The following is a 21,655-nucleotide window of genomic DNA, read 5'->3' on the forward strand; positions in this document are numbered from 1 at the left end:
TTAAAGTTAATCTAACAAACTGTGCACTTTGTGTAACTTTTCTTTTACAGATGTAAAGTTATCTTATGTTAGTGTTTGTTGGTGTGAGTTTGGCTCTGAATGTGGTTTACTGAGGCTAACACAACAGGCGGTCATCAACACCTGCATGTTCCTATTTACACTCAGAGTTGCACACATGAGACAAAATGCTATGTCAAAGGTTTTAGTTGTTTTTTTTCACTAACTTCCTGGAAGCTCGTCCGCGTGTCATTCTTCTCCTTGAATAAATCCTGCTGACCTAGATGTTTGGTGTCAGACGTGTTTTTAATCACCGTGGACATTTTGGCTGGCATTGCAGGAAATTCACAGGTGCATCTAATAAAATGGATGATTGCTGCAAATGACCTGGCTCTGGGTTTGGACATGTGGGTATTATTCTCTCCAACTGCTGCCGCCAAATTGTCTGATAAACCCCCAATTTTATTTCTTTACATGTATTATAGTGTTATAAAGCCTGGTCCAGCTTATAGCTTAAGCTCCTTTTAGACCTGATATAAACAGCCAGAGTTTGCATTGCCTCACTCACTCATGTACATGACAATATGAATGTGGAAGTACTGACATTTAGTTTATTGCTAAATGAATGAACTCATCCACTGCTGTTTTCTCGTCAGATGTTATTTGAACATATTGTACCTGTTCGGCGTCGAGCAGTTGTTTATCTTTGTTGCGTATAATTGTTTAAAGGAGCTGTGAGAGAATTGCAGTATTTTATCTGCTGTACTGTGTTGAGCAGACTGCCATTAAATTAATAATTATAATTATTAAATAACTGTATTTTGCATGTTATGTAATATAGATGATAAACTAATCATCTAAAATATTATCATAATAACAAAATATTTTTCTCCAGTGTATTTTAGTGCTTGATTAACTGATTATTAATTGATTACTAAATGAATCGTTTTTTTTCCATTATACTATTAGTTTCCAGATTTTTCAGTTCCTTAAATGTGAATATTTTCTGGTTTCTTTGCTCTATATAACAAAGAAATCATTATCATTTACAGTGTATTGTAACTCTCCTTCAACAAGTGCAAACATCTCAAAAGAATACTTTTCCTGAGTTCAGAGAAACAACCTGTGTGGAGCTTTATATCCCCATATATCACCTACCTCATGATATAGGAGACACATTTCTGGATATTCTTTAGAAGCCACGTCACCCAGCCTTACAGAAATATCCTTTTTCTACTGTGATATATATTTGTCTTGATAAGTAATGATATAAGCCCTACTCTGACGTTAAATAAACATTTTACAGAGAAAACACTTTCTCTGTAGCCTGAGTCTCTAACATGAGTCACTGTAAATAATAAGCACCTCAATCAGTATAATTTAGTACTTTACTCTAATCACAGTCTATGGCTTTAGTTCTAGATGCATAAAACATTTATCTTAACTGTGCATAATGCTGCTCACAGTCCTTAAGAACATATGCATTACACTGCTTTAGCAGAGTGGAACTCTTGCAGTTAGTGACGGGTCCATACACTCGCGTTGAATAGTGTTGAATGGGGTTTGGCAGCAAGCTGTGCAGTGATTAGTGTTGTTTTTGTTTACACCTCGGTAAGAGTTTCTACTTCGCTTTAGTTCCAACCTATATTCTCCTCTGGGTCATGGTAAGTGTTTGAATAGGTATAGAGAACGTGGACTGAGTTTGGGCTTTGACAATAGTCAATCAGTGTAAAGCTGTCTTTCAGGGTTTCATGCTGCTTGATTGTGCTCCATTTATGGATGGAAATGTGTGTGTGTGTGTGTTGTAGGTACTGTATTACTCACGTTGTGGGGACCTAGATCTGTTCACACAGTCACATTATGGAGACTTGTCCTCTTTATGGCGACAAAAAGCAAGTATCAATAACATTTTAAGGTGAAGACATGGTGTAAGGTTAGAGTGAGTCTCCAGGAAATGAATGTAAGTCAATGGGATGTCCTCTGAAGTCATGGGAACCAGATATTCAGGACCATTTCTGGCATAAACATTGACCACGCCAGGACCAGTCGTCCTCGTGGACACCAATACCTAGTCCTACTGAGGCAGAACCTCAATATCTGAGGGGTTAAGATTTGAATATTGGTTAGGGTTAAAGCTGACTTCCAAATGAATGAAAGTCACAGAGATTCCTTAAACGGATAGATGCACAAACCTACATGTTCCAGATGTGCAGACTCTCGCCCGGCACTTTTCTACTCCTCTCTACTCCGTGTGACCTCTTGTGGGAGTGTGGGCAAGCTATCGATCACAGAGTCTCTCCGAGAGTTTTGCTCTCCATGACAACCACTCTGGTACAACAGCAGTACATCACCTCAAGCCTCAGCTTTCCCCAGGCACCCGAGACCATCAGCTCAGATCTCAGCCCTTAACCAGCCAGACTGCCCCTTCAGTTTGATAAGTGTGGTCTTATGTGTGTGTGTGTGTGTGTAGGCTTTAGCAATAAGGGTGGCGTGTTAACGTGTGTGCAGAAGTCAAGGAAGTGTGTGCAGAGAGGTCGTTGCTATCAAAATAATGTGGAGTGTTAATTGGCAGAAATTGATTAAACATTTGTAAATATGTTTGTAAAAGTGTATGATCACCTTAAAATAAAAGCCCTCCTTTTACAGGGTTGTCATCTTGAGTCAGCCAGAGCTTGTGCTTTGTGTCACAAAGCAGAAAAATGGCTCCACCCACATGAACCTGATAACCTGATACAGTAGAGCAGGGCTGTCTCTCTTACTTCTTTTTGTTCTGGGGCCACATGCAGCACAATTTGATCTCAAGTGGGCCGGACCAGTAAAATAATAGCATCAACACCTGAACAACAAGAACTTTTTCTTTGTTTTACATTTAATGAAGTAGCATTTTTATAAAATGTGACATTTCTTGAGAAAAACATGTGCAATTTCAACAATATTATGCCTAAATGTACCATTTGCACATCACACTGGATCTGTAAAGGCACAAACATTTGGTCACAGGTATCTGGAAGGGAAAAATATAGTATAGTATTTTACATTACAATCAGATTCTAAAAGTAATGTGAAATTTGATTTTATGTAGAGGATCAAAGAGTGGAGTTGTGCAAGTGTTTGCATCCATTCTGGTCTGCAAAGGCCACCGTAGTTTACTGAGGGAGACTGCAAACCTCACAAATACTTGGACTGTTAAATGTAGTATAAATGTGTATAACAATTCTGAAACAGTGACACAAATCATATTTCTTCTTGACACTGTGATACCTCAATCTGCTGAACTCTCATTTACCAATGTACCAAAACTAATATGTCTTCATCACCATTTTCTTCACACTTAATGCCATAAAAGTTGCTGATAACAAAATCATGAAGTGATCAGTTCTATTTAAAGGCAATGTGAATATTGTCATGTGATTATTTTGAAGCCATCACACCTGCAGCCGTGTTTTGAGAGTCTCCTTATAAAGGATAGAAAAACATAACAAAACTGAGGTGTGAACAGAAGAGTGGAAAAGGAGGATTTGTTACACCTCTACTCCACTTTAGTGTGATTTTACACCACATTTATTCCCCAGTTTTTGTCATTATCAGGTTTTATTTTCAGGTATCTGATACCATTTCAGCTGTGTGTGTGTGTGTGTATGGATCAAAAGTTGCACGCAGGCATCTGTCCCTAAAGTGTGATTGCAAAGTAGTTTGCACTTAAGACAGTTAAACTTTGTAATGAGAACGATATAGAGAATCAATGTGGTAAGACGGTGCTCCCCTTAACTCATGTCCCTGTGGGAGAGCAGACATGTCAGATCTAATTATGCCTTCCCAAACCAAACAGAACGGATCCTGTTGCTTTCTACATCTATCTGCTGCTCACTCAAACCTCACTCCTACACGGACAGGTAACACTGAAAGCTTCATTTTACGTCACTGAAAAGATATTAGCTAATAACACAGAACCATGAACATAAACCATTTTCCCCCCCACATGCACCTGCTCTGACAAGGTTCCAAGCGAGCCGATACAATACGTGACGTCGTCAGACTGCCAGGCCACTGACTAGTCAGAGTGTGTCGTCACTGGAAGAGTCATGAGTGTGACGTCCGACACAGGAATCAAACCAAACAATGCAGCACTGTAGATCAGTTAGTTAAAGAGACTTAAAAATCCGGAAAACTTGAGTTAATCCCCAACATTTAGCAAGCAAATGTCTAAAATCTCAATATTTAACAGGAGTCTGGTGTCTTTAGGGACAGCATGCTGAAAGCTGCGAACACGTGCAGCATCACAAACCCTGCTGCAGTATTTCAGTCCAGGAGCCTGGGCTCCAGTCATGGACTGAACAAATCTTTTTAATGAATTGATTCTAATGATTCACTTTACACCGAAAACAACTGCATTTCAAGTCACTACTGAGTTTGTGTCTCGAATTTAAAACTAAGTCACAGCAGTTTCATGCAGCTGTGCTTCGATGACTCCGCCCACATTGAGGAGGTAGAGTCGAGCCGTGCCGAGCTGAGGTGAGGTGTGCTGGGACTGTGTAGTGGAAAAGCATCATTATTCTATTCTATTTGGAATAGTACCAAAGTATAACCAGCCCCAAATGTCCCATTCTTTAGCACCCTTCCCCTGTGAAGTACCAGAGTAAAAAGGTGGAGCTGGTCGAGCATGACAGTCAGCTGGTTGAGCGACAGAAAAATGTCAACGTAGAAAGGAATTATGTGCTTCTTTTTTTCAAAGACAGCTTCTACTTCAAAATAAGAAATGCACACTCTGGCTGGTTTTGTCCAGTCAAGCCACTGTAGAAACAAGGAGACACAAAATGTCGGCCACTGTAAAGCCAGGCGCTTGCTGTACAACTTTTACTCTTGTACATACATGCCTTCCTATGTTTAACACACCTCGAAGTGCATTGACTCGTAAGGCCCCTGTCTCCATGTTTTACAGCCATTTTGTTTCTACAAACAAGGCGACCATGTGACAAACTTACAACCTGACGTCAGACTTTGTCCTTTCAGCGTAGAAATAATTGTTAATGTTTAAGTGTAACTAAACCCCTACACTTTTTTCAGGTGTAAAACAGTGTATATGGGTAATGTAGTAATTTGCTGATCCAGGTGCACATCTAGTATTGAAATGATACTATGTCTATGTCTCTACTGCCTCTCTGGTCAAACAGCGTTCACATGCTGCCATTGGCTTTCTTAGTCCATGCTTCTTTCACTGGTACAAGCTTTTGTCACCTTTCTAACACAGCCGCAACTCAGTGTCAGATTTCACTTCCAGACCATGTCCACTGCACTGCTCCCCTCTCTCCCTCAGCTTTCAGCCCACTTCTTGACTTAATTCCCTTGCAATACTTTTTGTGTTCCCACGCAATAATTTTTCTCTCCCATGCATGGCTCTTGCCCGGCTGCCTCAGGCAGCCCTGCCCACCCGTGCATGGCATTTGCTCTCTGTGACAACTCATCAGAACTCCACTGCCCCGTGCCCCAGGCAAGCACTTATCCTATGCCATGCACTGCCGAACAGGGCTTCTTGAGGCATGGGGAGAGCCAGGCAGCACCGGGGAGTGAACACAAAAGTTTTTCCAGCTATACATATTTGTAGCTGCATTTAATGGAGCCATAAAATTGTTGCAGGAAGCAAGTACCATGCATGTGAGGGCAGGGGTGACGGAACGCAAAAAGTATTGTGAGGGAACATTGTAAGGGAACATTGTGAGGAACATTGTGAGGAACATTGTGAGCATTGTGAGGAACATTGGGAACCTTGTGAGGAACATTGTGAGGGGGAACATTGTGAGGAACATTGTGAGGGAACATTGTGAGGAACATTGTGAGGGAACATTGTGAGGAGGTAAGGAACATTGAGGAACATTGTGAGGGAACATTGTGTGAGGAACATTGTTGTGAGGAACATGGTGAGGAACATTGTGAGCAACATGGTGAGGGAACATTGTGAGGAACATTGTGAGGAACATTGTGAGCAACATGGTGAGGAACATGGTGAGGAAGAAAGCCAATGGCAACATGTGAATGCTGTTTTGACTAGAGAGGCAGTAGAGTCATAGACATAGTATAATTTCAATACTAGATGTGCACCTGGATCAGCAAATTACTATATTACACACATACACTGGTTTACACCTGAAAAAAGTGGTTTAGGGATTTAGTTACACTTAAACATTAAAGGCGACATAGAATGCTTGTATCACACATATATGTTAGTTATGGTCTACTTACATATATTAACTTGTTTTCATGATTAAAAACCTCCTAATCGCTGCAAACCAGCCGATCAATATATCTCCTCACTGACGCTCTCGTCAGTCGTGCTGTTTCAGACCAAAACCACACCCCCAGAACGTGGACTGTGTTGTGATTGGCCAGCCAACGAGAGCTTTCCCACTGTCCTGTGATTGGCTAGGTACCTGGAAGTGACGTAATAGATAGGCCAGCTCTCAGATACACAGCTCCCCCTCTGGCACGGTGGATGCTCTGCATCTCAGCAGCTACAACGAGAGTAGTTCTTCTTCTTCTGTGGTTGAATGTACGCAACCGGATGTGCCTGGACTAGTGCCCGCACCAGGAGGCGCAACGGTGGGGAGAGTAGTGGTGAGGATTTCTGATGACGACATCAAATTAAGGAAGTGCCGATCCACTTCGCAGAGCCCAGGAAAACAATAAAATACTCTTTTCTCAGCAGTGGCTGAACTGTTGTTCTGAAACTTTAGGGTTTCATAAACGAGGTAATGACGCAGATACACACACACACAAACGCAGCGTTAATTGGAGCTTCCGGTCTATGTCGCCTTTAAGAATTATTTCTAGTTTGTCACATGGTCGCCTTGTTTGTAGAAACAAAATGGCTGTAAAACATGGAGACAGGGGCCTTACATGTCAATGCAGTTTGTGGAACATTGTAAAGAACATTGTGAGGAACATGGTGAGGAACATGGTGAGGAACATGGTGAACATTGTGTGGAGTGAACATTGTGGAACATTGTGTTGTACATTGTGTGGAACATTGTGAGGAACATTGTGAGGAACATTGTGTGGAACATTGTGAGGAACATTGTTAGGGAAATGCAAAATATTGGGATGGAACAAAAAAAGTCTTTCAAAAGGTCTAAAAATATCTCCCACCACGACTCTAACCAGGATCTGTATGTTTAGTTACCCTTTAAGAAGACAAAGAATCTGAATCTGAATTCGATCATGTCATGATACATTTGGGGAATAATATAAACCCAGATACACTGCAGTGCAAGGTAAGTTAAGCTATAATTGTTTCAGTTAAACATCATGCCTACAGTACATGTGGGGGATGGGGAAAAAAAAGAAAAAAGCTAATGTTATTAAATTAGCATGGAGAGCAGAGCTGTACGGCCGGCGAGTCTCTGCTGAACCCTGTTGCTGTTTAGAATAATATCCTTCTCATCTTCCTCTGAGATTTTAGTTTGTATGCTGGTTTGTTCAGCCTCAGGCGAGATGTGGAGTGTGATCTGGACCTGCTGAGGGTGTTGAGGGCAGGATTAACCTCCTGGGGGAAAGTTGTATCATTATAAGGCCTGCAACAGTATGTTCCTCTTCTCTGCTGTTAGTTCACCCATAAGAATGTCATTAAATATGCAACAATGTTTATTGTTGAAGCCTAACTCAGGTCAGGTTCATTTTGCCTACTAGGCTGGAATGATTCCACACGTTGTTAAAACAATCTTTAATCTCAGAACACAGCCTGTTGAAATCATCCGAGTTATTCACAGATTCACTTACCGACCACTTCTTTTTGTGAATCTAATAAAGTGTCCAGTGGGGTCTTCTGTTGCTGTAGCACATCTGCTTCAAGGCTTTCCACATTACGTGGTCAAAGATGGTCATCTGTTGTGTATTTCACATGAGGGACACAAGTCTCCAACTGTTAATACTGCCGTATACATTAAACATAAGAAATATGTCTATCAAAATGTGTCTAAAATTCAAAATGAGGCCCAAACGGATTGAATTTTGAAATGTGTGGTCAGATTTTGAGAGAGCAATCATTCTGGGGGAAAACATTTTAAAGATCAAGAATCTTCAGTTTGAGCATTTTAAATGCGGAGCAGAAAAGTCCCACAGTGGGTGTGGAATGGAGCCGCTGTTTATCTGGCTGCTTAGACACAGTGTGTGTCTTCACACCAGCAGTTAGCAACAGTGATGGAGTTCATGTCAGATCTATTTTTAGTTCACAGTCATAATTGAAATGAACTGCTGGCTTTTTACATAAGTGAGAGAGAAGAAGCTGGATGTGGTTGTTCTGGTATTAACGTCTTTAAGTAGAATAACCGGAGCTGTTATGGCAGAGGCCTCCATGCTGCTTCATAACGGTGTGAATTAATAATCATTTGTAGCCAAAGTTGAATGATGCACGCGACGTAACGTAGCGCCTCTGCCCACATTTCCTCTCCACTTCCTGGTTGTGTTTACTGTCAATCAAAGACACGACACTACATGCTGCTAATGATCCTCCATTTGCATTTGAAGTGCACATTATTATGCGATGATGTGAACACACTCAAATCAGCCAGTGTTGAAACAATGAGCCACTGTTGTTCACTTGCGTAGTGCTGCTGTGTTCGGTAAATCAACAGCTGTGTAAACAAAATCTGCTTTTTGTGTTGCTAAGCAACAGCAGTAAAAGATTGTGTTGTCTTGCCACCATGCGCACATATCCCACTGCAAAACTGTCTGCTCCTGTCAGCTCCCTATGCTCACTGTCTCACACAGAAACATTCACTGGCCAAATGCTTGCACAGTTCCACCGTGGAGTTTATATTTGCAGATGCATTTGTCTCTTGTCTGTCTTTCTGTCTTTCAAAAAAAAAAAGACCAGTGATGGGCCAGTGATGGACAGAGTTTACCCCGCCTTCCACCCTATGCTGGGATTGGCTCCAGGATCCCCTTGGACCCTCATGTGGAGGATATAGCGACAATGAATGAATGAATGTCTAGGGGTGTACTGCAGGTCATAGTTATTTATTTATTTGAAACCAGTGACCCTGTGGGAAACTGACTGGCCTTGGTTGAGGTTTGCAACCTCCGAGTTGCTTCCTCTAGTTTGTATTTTGAAGACTCAGATTTCCAGATTTGTATCCGAGTAGAACTGAAACAATTACTCGATTAATCCATTATAATTCCATTGCTAAATAAATCAGCAACTCTTTTGATAATCAGTGAATCGGATTGAGTGTTTTTAAGGCATTAAAGCCAAGTCTTGCTCCATACGACATTTTCATGTCATGTAATGGAAATCATCATGTTTGCGAAACACTGATGGACATTTTATGGACCAAATGATTATAATCGACACATTGGTCGATTATGAAAATAATAATCAATTTACATCCCTGTATCCTTAGGCTGCAGCTCATCTTCATTTTCATAATCGATATTTTTAGTTTTTTTGGTCCATAAAATCTCACAAAATGTTGAAATGATGATGCACTCAAATGTAATTGTGTGTCCTCAAAAACCCTAATGATTCAGTTTGAACAATTTCAGAAAATATGCACATTTAAGAAGATGAAAAATAAAAGAACTCAAACCAATTCATCCATTACAGAAAGAGTTCATTTAAACCATACCAAACACTTACTCTGCAGGAACAACAAAGACTTATTTTACATTTGCCTATGACTCATGAGCCACTTTATTAGGTACAGCTGATAAATCGACAGTATTGTCTGTTGCTGCTTTAGTCCGTCACCTTCATGGCTGAGCGTGTTAAGTATTCACTGATGGTTTTCTGCATATATTGGTTGTAACGAGTGGTTATTTGAGTTACTGTTGCCGTTCTATCATCTCAGCACAGTCTCCTCTGACCTCTGGCAGCAACAAGGCATTTTCCCCTATAGAACTGCAGCTTTTCTGGCTTATTTTCAGACCGTTCTCTGTAGACCCTAGAGATGGTCACGTGTGACCTTAGATCCTTGATTTCTTCCTCACTCAGCTGCTCCACTTTGAGCTTTAGCATTTCATCTCGACCGAGTTGCTTCCACGTGATTGGCTGATTGCGTATTTGCGATAACAAGCACTTAGACGTGCATATTTACTAAAGTGAGTGTAAATATTCTGTAGACACGTTTCAAAGAGACCCACTGGGCCTTCATGATGTGTTGATTAATAAGGTGAAGGCTGCGCTGGGAGGGAGCAAAAACTGTGGTTTGACAGCTTAAACGGCCCCACCTCGCTGAAATGTTTTTTGAAGGGCAGGAGACTGTGTGACCTGCGTTGACTTATGGTATGTGTTTATGTAACGCTTCACTGAGCAGAAGCTGCAATGATTGCTGTTTTCCCTGTGACAGATTGTGGCTGTCATCTTTTCTCCACTTGGTGTGTTACCATCTTTTGAAAATCTATAAAATCTGTCTCCCCCGGAATTTTCCCCTGCTTTGCTGCAGTCACTCACAGAACAAGCTGACTGTGATGTTTGCCGAGCTCAGTTTAATTCCTAAGCTTTTCTTTTTTTTAGTCGCTCAATTGAAACATGACACTCATAAAGTTTCTGTGAATATGCTTTGAATGTATTTAAAGAAACTGAGCGACTGTAGTTCTGTAGTGGTACAGTGAGTCGTCTTTTAACTCGAAGGTTGTGGGTGGGTATAGATGGGTGTGATAGAGAAAGTGCAGCACATAGACGTGCTGTATGAATGGGTGAATGGTCAAAACTGAAAAGCACAATATAAATACAGACATCAGTTGGTGTCAGTTTGGACCAAACCTTGCTCAGGACAGCACTTGAGGCATCTTCACTGGGGTTTTGGATTTTTCAGAGGGCTGTGGTGCCGGAAGTGACGTACTGAGGGCCGGCTGCCAATGAAAAGCCGGCGCCGGCAACTATTCCCCAAGCTAGAAATCCCCAAGAGCTCAGAAAAGTGGAAGAAGAGACGGTTTCTAAGGAGATCACGTACAAGAAACAACTCAATTTCAGGGAAACGTGCACCCCGGGGGTTTAGGGTTAGGTATGGAGAAGAAGTGAGGTTAGGGTTAGGGCCAATATGACCTGGTAAGGCCCTTTAACAAGTAAAAAAATGTCACGGTAAAGGCTATATTTCGTAGGCGTCAGCTAAGTCCTCGGTTACTACGGCCCTCAGTACGTCACAGCCCTCTGAAAAGTCCTCAGCCCTTCACTGGCATCTGCAGCTGTGAGCTCATCAGTACGCGTGTGTACGTTCAGTGTGACATGTGTTGCTGTGCTTCAGTGTTTCTCTCTCTCACACACAAGGTCAGACGGAGAACATCTGGTGATCGACACACAAGAGTCACTCCGTACAAATGCTTTCACACACTTTGACTGTGACTATCTATTTACACGCTCTCTCTTCACACACACACATATGCAAACATACATCCCAGTAACCCTCATGTGGAGGATAAAGTGGCAGACAATGAATGAATGAATGAATGAATGAACATCCCTGAGACACTTTAGTGCAATAACAGCAGCAGCAGATAGGGGCTGCTGCAGGACCGCACAAGCCGGCCGGCCAATCCAGGGGCAGGTTGTTTGTAGCCCGGCTCCCCACTGGCACATCATCTCCTCCTCCTCTCTTTTCTCCTGACGGTCGTCGTCTCTCTCCATCGCTTCACGTCTCTCACCATTTCCCTTCCCTCTCATCCTCATACTCTTTTTCCCGGGGATTTAAATTGGCCACAGTGGCCGTGCGCCGTGTGTGTGTCGGAGCGGCTGTTGAGAGGCAGGAGGCAGAGGGGAGACAGCGAGGTTTTCACCAAGGCGGCAGAAGATGTGCAGTGGATGCTTTGCAAGGGTAGAGGACACCTGAGAGGACAGGCTGCCTGTGGATATATGTACCTGTGGAGAAAGGACTGCTTCTATCAACATCTGGGGCAGCTGCTGATCAGGTGCCTGGATTGACTGTCTCTCTCTCTGTCTCTCCTTCTGTCTGTGAACTGTCTGTCATTGTGTCTGTTGATGTGGTCTCTGTGTCACCGCAAAGCTGAGTGAAGGGATGCATGCTTGTCTGAAAACTGCCGCATTCCTAATATTGTTATTTCACATTTACTCTTATCTCCCTTTGTTTTCTGGCCCTCTCCTCTCCTCCCTCTCCCTCTCCCTCCCCTCCCTCCCTCTCCTCTCCCTCTCCTCCTCTCCCTCTCCTCTCCTCTCCTCTCCTCTCCTCCACTTTGCTGGTTGTGAAGCAATTCACAGTGCTTCTAACAGTGCCTCAGCTAAAATGGTGTCAGTTTACATAAGCTGCTTTTCCAAAAGGATGCATTTCGGTACAGAACCTGCAGTCAGTCACCTGTGTCTGCAAACATACGTGTGTGTGTGTGTGTATTGGCACGGTCGTGTGTCATGGGAGCCTGTGTTGAGAATTTGCCGTCTGACAGTGTGACTGCTCGGCGCTGCATTATTCTCCACTGATGGGCAGAGCGATGTCAAGTCAGTTTGGTATGAGGTCACGTCGAGTCTGCACGAGTGAGGAGACATGGCTGTCGTTTGCAAATGCATAACAAATAAACCTCATCCCTTCCTGCAGCCGCTGGATGTGATCGTCTTGCACAGTGAATGTTGTGTGGAGAATAACTTCTCCTCCTCCTCCTCATCCCTCCTGCGCCTGTTTGGCTTGAAATGGAGGGAGGAGGAAGTATTCATGGACATTATCATACACAGTGTGTGTGTGTGTGTGTGTGTGTGTGTGTGTGTGTGTGTGTGCGCAGCGCAGACATGTTGGCCCTCTCTTGTAGTCCTCTGCCTTTTTCTTAAATGACTTCAGTGAGACGGTAGACAACAGCTTGTGCAGCAAATAATCAGCAGTGACACCGAGGCAGAGACAAAGTGCTGTGAGCTTCTGTCCTCTGTAGGCCTTTGTCACCAAACCAGCTGACTCTGCACATCTGTCCCCCGAGGGGATTACACTGGTTTACACTACTACCATGATATGTGTGCATGTGTGTGTGTGTGTGTGTATAACCTTTGTTGTTTGATGGAATTCAGTGCAAGCTTTCAACTTGATTAAGCCATTTTGACTTCATTAAAAGAACAGAACTGCTTCTTCCTCACACAGTTTCTTTCTTTCCTTTGGTTTTTTTTTACTACCGTCAGCTTTTTAAATCATCTTTATCATCTATATTAGTTTCTCTCATTTCTTTGCTGAAGCTTAACAATATTTTCACTGAGAAAATTAGCTCCATCAGTCTGTTAAAGGGAAATCTGCTGCTACTGCTTCTCCATACTCTGCACACAGCTGATACAATACTAAAATAGATTAGAATAGAATTAGAATAGTGAATAGATTCACTGAATACAGGCAAGATGTTGTGCCGTCATCGTCACGTGACCAGGACGTCAGCAAACATGTGCCACACCATTGGAGCATCATGTTTGCTTATAACCCGGCTGTAAAGGACGAGATGGGACTCATGTTGCATCTCAGACATTGACTCATCTGTAATCTGTGTACTTGTATTGTTACACTGAACACAGCTTGTTCTACCAGGGGAGTGAAACCCCTCTGGTTCTTACTGACACATGTATTATAAATGATGGCAGGAGCGTAACAATGTTCAGGATCTTGAAGCACAAGGCCAGAGAAACAACAACAACATGAGCTAACCCTGTAACCCTTGCTCTTCTTGTGTTTAGGGGGCGTGGTTGACAAGGATTTGCGGCACTACCTCAACCTGCGCTTCTCCAAGGGCTCTGTGGACCACGACCATCAGCAGATCATCCGAGATAACCTCTATCTCCGCACCGTTCCCTGTGAGTCCACCTCAACCTCTCTCTCCTCCCTCCCTCTGGCCTCCATCTCTCCTTGATGCATCGCTTTCCTCTCCCCTGCCTCACTGTGGCATCAGCAATTGCCTTTTCTCATTGTCTTTCTTAGATATGGCCCTCCCGTTACTCCCCCCCCTCCCCAGTTCCATTTCCTTTTTTCCCCCCGTATTAGTTTTCCCCTCCTTGCCCTCGGGACATTGCCCCCGTATTTTTTCATCACACGCTCTTTCTCTCTGTCTCTCACCGTCTATCGCTCCTTCGTTTCCCTCAGTCGTCCGGCTGCTGAGCTCTCACTCTGAGGTTTCCACGGCAACCAGGCTCTTGTCTTGAGGCTTGCATTGCTGTGACGCCCTACCCCCTTAAGCACACGCTCAAAATGCACAACACACACACACACACAGATGTACGGTGAAACAGTCACGACATGAGGTGACTGGTTTGATCCGCGGGCAGAGATAATAAGACGTCACTCAGATAGGATTCAATGAGGATGTGTCCTGTGAGAAAGTGTACGTGGTGGATTCACAATGCCGTTATTTCAGTCAGGAGAGACGAGCGAATAAAAGAAATAATTTATTACAGATTGAATAGAATAGTGTTTGAAGAGTCTTTGGCTCTTGGACGTAATGGGGCTGAATTTCAAAGTGGAGGGCCTTTGTTTCCGAGCCGCGACGACAAGGAAACACTCAGACACTGATGCTGATGGTGGATGGTGACCTGGTGAGATGGATGAAGGAGGAAGAATGATGGATAGCATGAGACGGCAAATACTTGGTGGTGATGGGGAGGGGGAGCGCGTGTGTGACAGCAGAGCCAGAGAACTGAGGTAGAAGGAGACCATTCCTTATGGGCAGTATTCAGGTTCATGTACTGAAAATTGGTATTTATTTTTTTTAATGATATGAATGGAACTTAACCCTTTAACAGCGAGCGCGTCGCAGGCGACACGGTTGGTGCTAATGGCAAAATTCCAGCGGTTTCTGAAAGCTGAGAATTTGCAGGTCAATGTGTGGTTACTGCAGTGGTTTGACTTGGCGAATCAGCGTCTTTGTCACCAGAGAGGAGAAATTTAGAAAAAGGCCTGGACATAGTTTCCATTTTTTTGCCCTGTTTTTGGACATTGAGACAGACTCAAACCAATGGTATTTTAAATATGTTTTATACTGTTCGAATTTAACACACAAAATCTGGTGTTTTATTTTAAATTGTTAAAAACTGTTTTAACATGCAGTAAATTGTGAATAACTGCCAGATATTGATAGTTATTTTGGAAAAAAATGGGCAAAAACACTTAACTCACGAGACATTTTCTGGTCCTTTTTATGGTTAAAATAAGCAAAAAGGTCCAGTCTTAAGTGGTGAAGGGTTAATGTGGTGCAGCTAAACACTGATTGAGGGGGGGACACTTTTCTCTGCTGCACTACACAAAAGCTGCTTGGCAAATGCTTAGATAAGTAACTGTGGTAATAACAGCAGGTGACGAGTGGCCGGACGTTAAAGGTTCTGAAACTGTAATGGTTCACCTGGATGACGCAGATGAATTTGGACCAAAAAGAGGAGCGGAGTCTGTTTTTCGGCTTTAAAAAGTCTGACGTGGACCAAACAACGATTTACTGCAAATGTCGTTTGCCATGTCACCTCTTTCGCAGGACACACACACACACACACACACACACACACACACACACAGTGAACTGCTTCTCTCTCGCCGACCACTCAAAAACAAATACCGTTGCATACTGTGACACTGTTAAAATGTAGAAAATAATGTTGTAAATATACATTTTTGGTCATACCACACAACATTAAAGACAATATTTAAAAAGAAGACAACAAGGTGATCGTCTAACGACTTAGTCACCATGATGCAGCAGTAGTGCGACAGAAAAGACTGATGGACAACAGTGGGACAAAACAACAGGAAATGACAATGATGGAGGCCAGGAATTAAGAGTGTGAATACATGAGAGGAGATGGAAACAGGAAGTATTTGATAATTCAACTATGATCAAAGCATGCAGCAAAAAGTCTTCCTCACTGAACTTACACTGTAGCTTCCCAACAATAATAATAATAATAATAATAATAATAATAATAGTAATGTTTTAAAGAAGCACCAAACATAGAATTAAAAGAAACAATAAGGATAAAACAACAATAAAAATTATGTAAAAACTTAAATTGAAAACTAGAGAAAGCACTCAGCACAAACTGGATTTGTGCCATAACCTACATCCCCAGAAAATGTCACCTAATTCTGTCCTTTAGTTTTTATGTTATGCTGCTCACTATCAGGCAAACATACAGACCTTCCTGTATGGAGTGCATGATAAAGCAATCAATTAAAAACCAAGTCTAAAATAGTGAATATTTAACAGTGGCATCAAAGAAGACGAGGCTTTTACTTTCCTGATCTCTGCTGCAGGTCATTCACAGTGAAGGATGTCAGGCTGTAATCTGTAATCTGTAATCTGTACTATGGTGTCATGAATGTTTGTGAGAATAAGATCTGTTCCCAACAGATTGGGAAAACAGGATTAATGTGATGACTCAATAAGGATATGATAAGCTTTTGATGATGCTTTACATCCAGAGTTTGGATTTTTTTGTGTCAATGTCAATAATGGTTTGGAAATAAACCATGTGACAGTACATCGTATACAGTTAGACTCTGTTACTCTGTCATTTGGTTGAAATCCAGTTGTTGAAGCATGAACGTTACATAGGAAATTCAAATTTTTTCTTTCTCATTTCTGATTGTGATGCTTTTACACTAAGTGTATTTAGAAGACTTAGAAGACATTTGTGCTTTTCTGATTTTGGAAGATAAGATATCTGACTTTTATTATTATTCTATTTAGATATTTGAAGACAGTTGACCGACAGGAGATGTGTTGGGACTATACACTGTATGTACTACTACTACTACTCACCCAGTCCCTGTAGATCATGTGTGTACACGCCTGTGCTTTTTACTGTGTTATCAGAGTGTACCTGTTGTCAGTGACTCGATTAACATTGAGGGGATGTTGTCTCCAGCAGCTCCGCCTGCTGTCAATACAGCGAGCAGCTCGTGAATCAGCTTCTCTGGAGACTGAAGCCACTCTGACGCTCCGCTCCGCAGACCACAGATGCCGCTCCATTCGCGCGGCGCGTGGATCAGTGCATTTTTCTGCTCGTCTGACGTGTTCGAGTATTCTGTTAATGGCCTCACCTGTCGTACTGTCTGGGTCTTTTGTGAGCAAAGGTGTTTGGAATGAGTCATCTGGCAGATTTGTGCGCAGAACCGCGAGAAAACAAAAGTGACTTAACGACGTCAATGATTTTTCTGTGTTGGCTGAGATCTTCTCCTACACTCGATGTCCTCTAGCTGCTGACACAGAAGGGATTGTTTAATTCTCTCCCACAGCTGCACAGCTCCTGAGTCTCCCTCTCTCTTCTCGACTCCTTCATGTTTCCTCTGCCTGTTCTTCCTACTCCGCCTCTTTGATTTCCTTTGGTCACTCTATCATATTTTCTCTGCCTCCGAGTTTTAACTCCATCTGGTCCGCCCTCCGTCTCCTTCCCTCTGCTCTGCGTCCCCGTCTTCCTACCTGTCTCAGCTTGTTGGCTGTGTAATAGTGCAGCGAGGGCCGACTGATAGAGTGACAGCTGGGGCGATGGGGACTGGCTGGGGTTCAACACTGCGGGTCCTCACCCATTTCAGCCATGTGACACAGCTGATTATTGCTTCCTGCTGTATGTTTCTTCTAAAACTTTATTTCCTTTCATTCAAAAGTTTGTTTGACACGCTTCTGCTTTTCGCTTGCAAGTGAATTCTGCTCTTGGAGTTGAAATCAGTTTGGGGGCGGAAACCAAAGGGAGGGCACCAACCCTTTTATGATGGGTCACTTTCAGTGTGATCAAGGAACTTCTTGTATTTGATTGACAGCTGTCACTACAAGGTGTCTGGAGCAGAGAGGAATCGGGTAAATGAATGTTATTGTTCTGACTCTGGGCGAGAACTCATATTGAAGCATATATTTGATGTTAGTCGTATTAAGTAACATTGCATATTGCTACTGTAATGAGTAGTGAGGTATCTGACTTAGATGAACACATGAACACAAGATAATTGTTGCCTTGAATGTGTTAAAGATGTGCACTCCATTGCATTGAGAAGCGAACAGGAAACTGAGGGTTGATTTCAGGGTCACACGCTTTATTACTAAGGACAGTTTTACAATAGAAGCCGGTATGTACATGGCACCGATATCACTGTTGTTGTGCATCCAATGTTGACGTTCATGTGTTGTAGAGGATGAGGATGTTAGATAACCTTTAAAAAGTGTGGTCCTGCTCATGGAGGGCAAATGAAGTTCTCTTTCTTCACCATCATCTCACCACCTACATATCATGTCATTGCGATTTAAACGACAGGAACTATAATGAGTAGGAACCGACGCTAAGGAATGTATTGTATTGAGGAAGACGGGACTAAATAACATTAGACCGCCTGTTGCCCGTATATGATTTATCTAATATTAACGTATTGCGTAATCTCGGCGCACGTGCAGTAATGTTATTTGCCCGTGAGCATGTTTTACTGCTCTCGTGACTCTCGACACGAGATCCAAACGCCGTTAATACTGAGAAACACAGAGAGCGTCGTGTGGAGCTGAACGGCTCAATCTGCTTTGTCACTGACATTTCCTACACAATGTCACGCGTTGGGTCATCTGTCCAGCACACGTTCTCAGACACATATAAGAGTGATGCGTGGCTTCGGTGAGAGTGCAGTTGCTGCTCATGCCCGGTGCCGCAGGCTGCTCGCTGTGGTGGTGGAGCATTGGGAAACGAATGCTTGGTCAGAAGCGAGTCTGTCAGTTTGACGCCGCTCTGTATCACAACATGCCGTCACATGGCAGAGACGTGGGAGGAGGCGTGCCAGCGCGTCTGTGTGTGTTCATGCAGCAGCGAGAAGGCGCGCACATGCTGACATCAACTCCTGCATCCTGTTACATCATTCAGTTCAAGGACTGTCTGTTCTCTACCCCCCAAAATATAATGTCTGACATTCAAACCTTTTTTTTTGTTGCATTGTTGCCTTCGGGTGCTCTGCTGTGTCTCTGTATGAGTTTGCTCTCCGTCTGTTTACAGATTTTTGCAGGTTTGTGTTCCACATGTTTGCACACAGGCCAATCACCAGCACACACACACACACACACACACACACACACAGTAGAGAAAAGTAGGAGCTCAGAGCCCAGTGAGTGTCATTGTTAAAAGTTTTATTAATTTGTCAAGCCTTTAGAATTTGAGATTTGAAGCATGCTCTTGTTAATTTACAGGGTTCACTTGACCACTTCAGAAAATGAGTTTTAGTGTCGAGAAATGAAGGAGCCAATACCATGACTATGAGTATCCACTGATACCGATGAAAGAGTCATTTTATAACACACAAAATAACAAATAATCTGCTCCCATACAGTTTTACTGTCTGTGCTTAGTAAAGCATTTAAGTGAAATTCAGGCTTTTTGCTTTTTGTATAATGTTGGATTTTACGTCATCCAGTCCCTTCATTTTGACCAGTGTAAGGAGAAGGAGAAAATCTGGAAAGCAATGTAGTAAGGTGCAGGACGGTGGATGTGTAGTAAACAGAGGGGAGCGGAAATAATGAACATGGCCATGAGAAAAGAGGACGGAAGAAAGAATAAAGACAGGAGAAGGAGTGGTAAAGAGAAGGAGGCCAGCGGGGGGGAGGTGCAGAGGGAAGAAAAGCGTGGATGAGAGCGTATGAAAAAAGAATGGAGGGATGAGCTGAGCAGTAGAGGTATGCGTGCACTGACTGGGGGGTAGAAGAAGATATGAGGGAGCCTCGTAAGTCATTTCCCAAGAGAATCATCTCCTCTCCTCTACTCTACTCAGAGGCATCAGTATAAGCTCTATAAATAGCTCCAACAGTGAGCGGCACGTTTCGCCACTCAGAATCTCAGATAGCCTATAAATAGTGTACATGCAGCTTCTGTCACTTCAAATCTGCGGCTCTGGATGTAAACTGGCCCGCAGCTTCACTGCATCTGACAGGGAATCCTCCTGTGGAGACTAGAGAGGGAGAAGGAGACGGAAGAAGCTGCAGAGGAACGCGGTCAGGAGCGGAGGATGACGGGGCTGACAGATGCCACTGATGATGATAGCTGATAGAGAAAAACACAAATTGAACAGGAAGCGCTCCACAATCTGGAGATGTTTTAGAAAAAAGGAAATTATTTTTTATGATAAGGATATGAAGAGAGCAATTTTTATTTTTTAGGAAAATATTGTGCAACAAGTCCAGGACACAGTGATAGTATCTGTGATACTGAGGCTCTAACAGCTTCCTCTGAAATGTCCTCACATAAATGGTCAAATATTGGATTTGATATTAAGGTCACGATTCGATTCTCAATCGTTTTTCTCTCTTTTAGCACAGAGCGGTGTGCATGTGTCGTCGTGCTACAATGGCTACAACCACAACCTCTGGCTCGCCTGCAGGACACCACACTGGGGGCGTTGTTAAAAATTTCACCTTCGCTTCCGAAGGTCGAGGAGGTAGTAATCACTACCTCCAATCGTTTCATTCTTTGATACCCTCCCCTTGTGGTACCAGAGTAGGGGTAGCTTCACCCACGACAGTCAGCTGATTAGGCGATGTCCTCCTTTGTTGTTGTGTCGCCTTCATTGTCGTTGCACCGGTACCATCAGGCACATCCTGCCGACCACGTAAAGGTACTGTTCTCAGTCGGAATGCAAACCTGATCCAGGGCTTTACCATTCCAAAGCGTACTGTACCATGATGGAAACGCAGCTTATGAGACGGCCTAAAAGGCGGAACCAGTTTTTGATTGACAGCGTTGTAGAAACATACACAACAACAGAGACAGAAACCACCTGTCTCAGTCCCATGTGGATTTTGCAAGTGAAGTCTAGAAACAAGTCGCTGCTGGTTGTGTGTTATTTGTTTCCATTAGTACATATAAAAACAGAATTATAGCATTCCCTTGTTCTAGTTGTTCATTTGTCCATGAATCCACGGTGAGTGAGAGTCTGCAATCTGATTCCTGTGGCAGTGTGTAACGTCAGCGTTTGTCTCTTTGTAGAGAGCTGCTAATCGTGGCAATAATGTTGTGTGGCTGCATCATTTATGTTTACTCACAGGTAAAGTAAACCCAACCGGTGACGACTCGCCCGAGGGCTAATGCTAGAACTAACAGCGGCGTGACCAACAGCAGAAAACACAGCAGCAGTCCACACCACAACTTTCTCTATTAGGACCCACTTTTTAATCATGAAAAACTATTGTGACCAGATCACAATAACTCACGCTAAGAGCAAATTTGTGCATGATTTAGCAACTCATTTACTGCCATATCTGTACCCTTTTAATATCAATTTGAATCAGGAAATAAAGCATTTCCAAGAGAGTTTTGGTAAATGAAAGATTTATGAATGCTATTTAGAACACACACAAGTGAATCGTGACTCATCTGTGGGGGTCTTTTGGAATCACTGTCCTGTGCTATATCTAGAAGGAGTGAGTGGAGCGAAAGCATGATGGCTAAATAGAACGCCAGTTTTTACCCAGAAGACCTAATGGTCAATTTCCGCTACTTGATTTGCCTCGCCACGGCACGGTTTAGGTCGGTTTACCACTACAAAAATAGTAGCTACTCAACGTGGGCGGAGTCATCACTGCACGTCTTTGTTTTACACGCACAAACGAGTGACGAGTGACGTGTAACTGAATCATTAGAATCAGTTAATTAAAAAGATTTGTTCTGTACTTCCTCCATGACCGGAGCACAGAGTCCGTCTGACACAGTCACTGAACTGAAATATAATTTTTATCCAATCCAAATAATATGCAA

The 21,655-nt window shown here is 42.9% G+C and overlaps 1 protein-coding gene across 6 annotated transcripts in view; it reads left to right on the forward strand.

The window, feature by feature from the left end:
- Positions 1-21,655, forward strand: part of LOC122775744 (membrane-associated guanylate kinase, WW and PDZ domain-containing protein 2-like) — a 113,981-nt gene that overhangs the window by 21,629 nt on the left and 70,697 nt on the right. For all 6 annotated transcript variants that reach the window (XM_044035871.1, XM_044035870.1, XM_044035872.1 and 3 more), the window contains exon 2: positions 13,637-13,753. In XM_044035871.1, coding sequence (XP_043891806.1) covers positions 13,637-13,753 — 117 coding nt within the window. The remainder of the gene's footprint in view (positions 1-13,636; positions 13,754-21,655) is intronic.

This window comes from Solea senegalensis, linkage group LG10, assembly GCF_019176455.1.
Source record: "Solea senegalensis isolate Sse05_10M linkage group LG10, IFAPA_SoseM_1, whole genome shotgun sequence".
Lineage (NCBI taxonomy): Eukaryota > Metazoa > Chordata > Actinopteri > Pleuronectiformes > Soleidae > Solea > Solea senegalensis.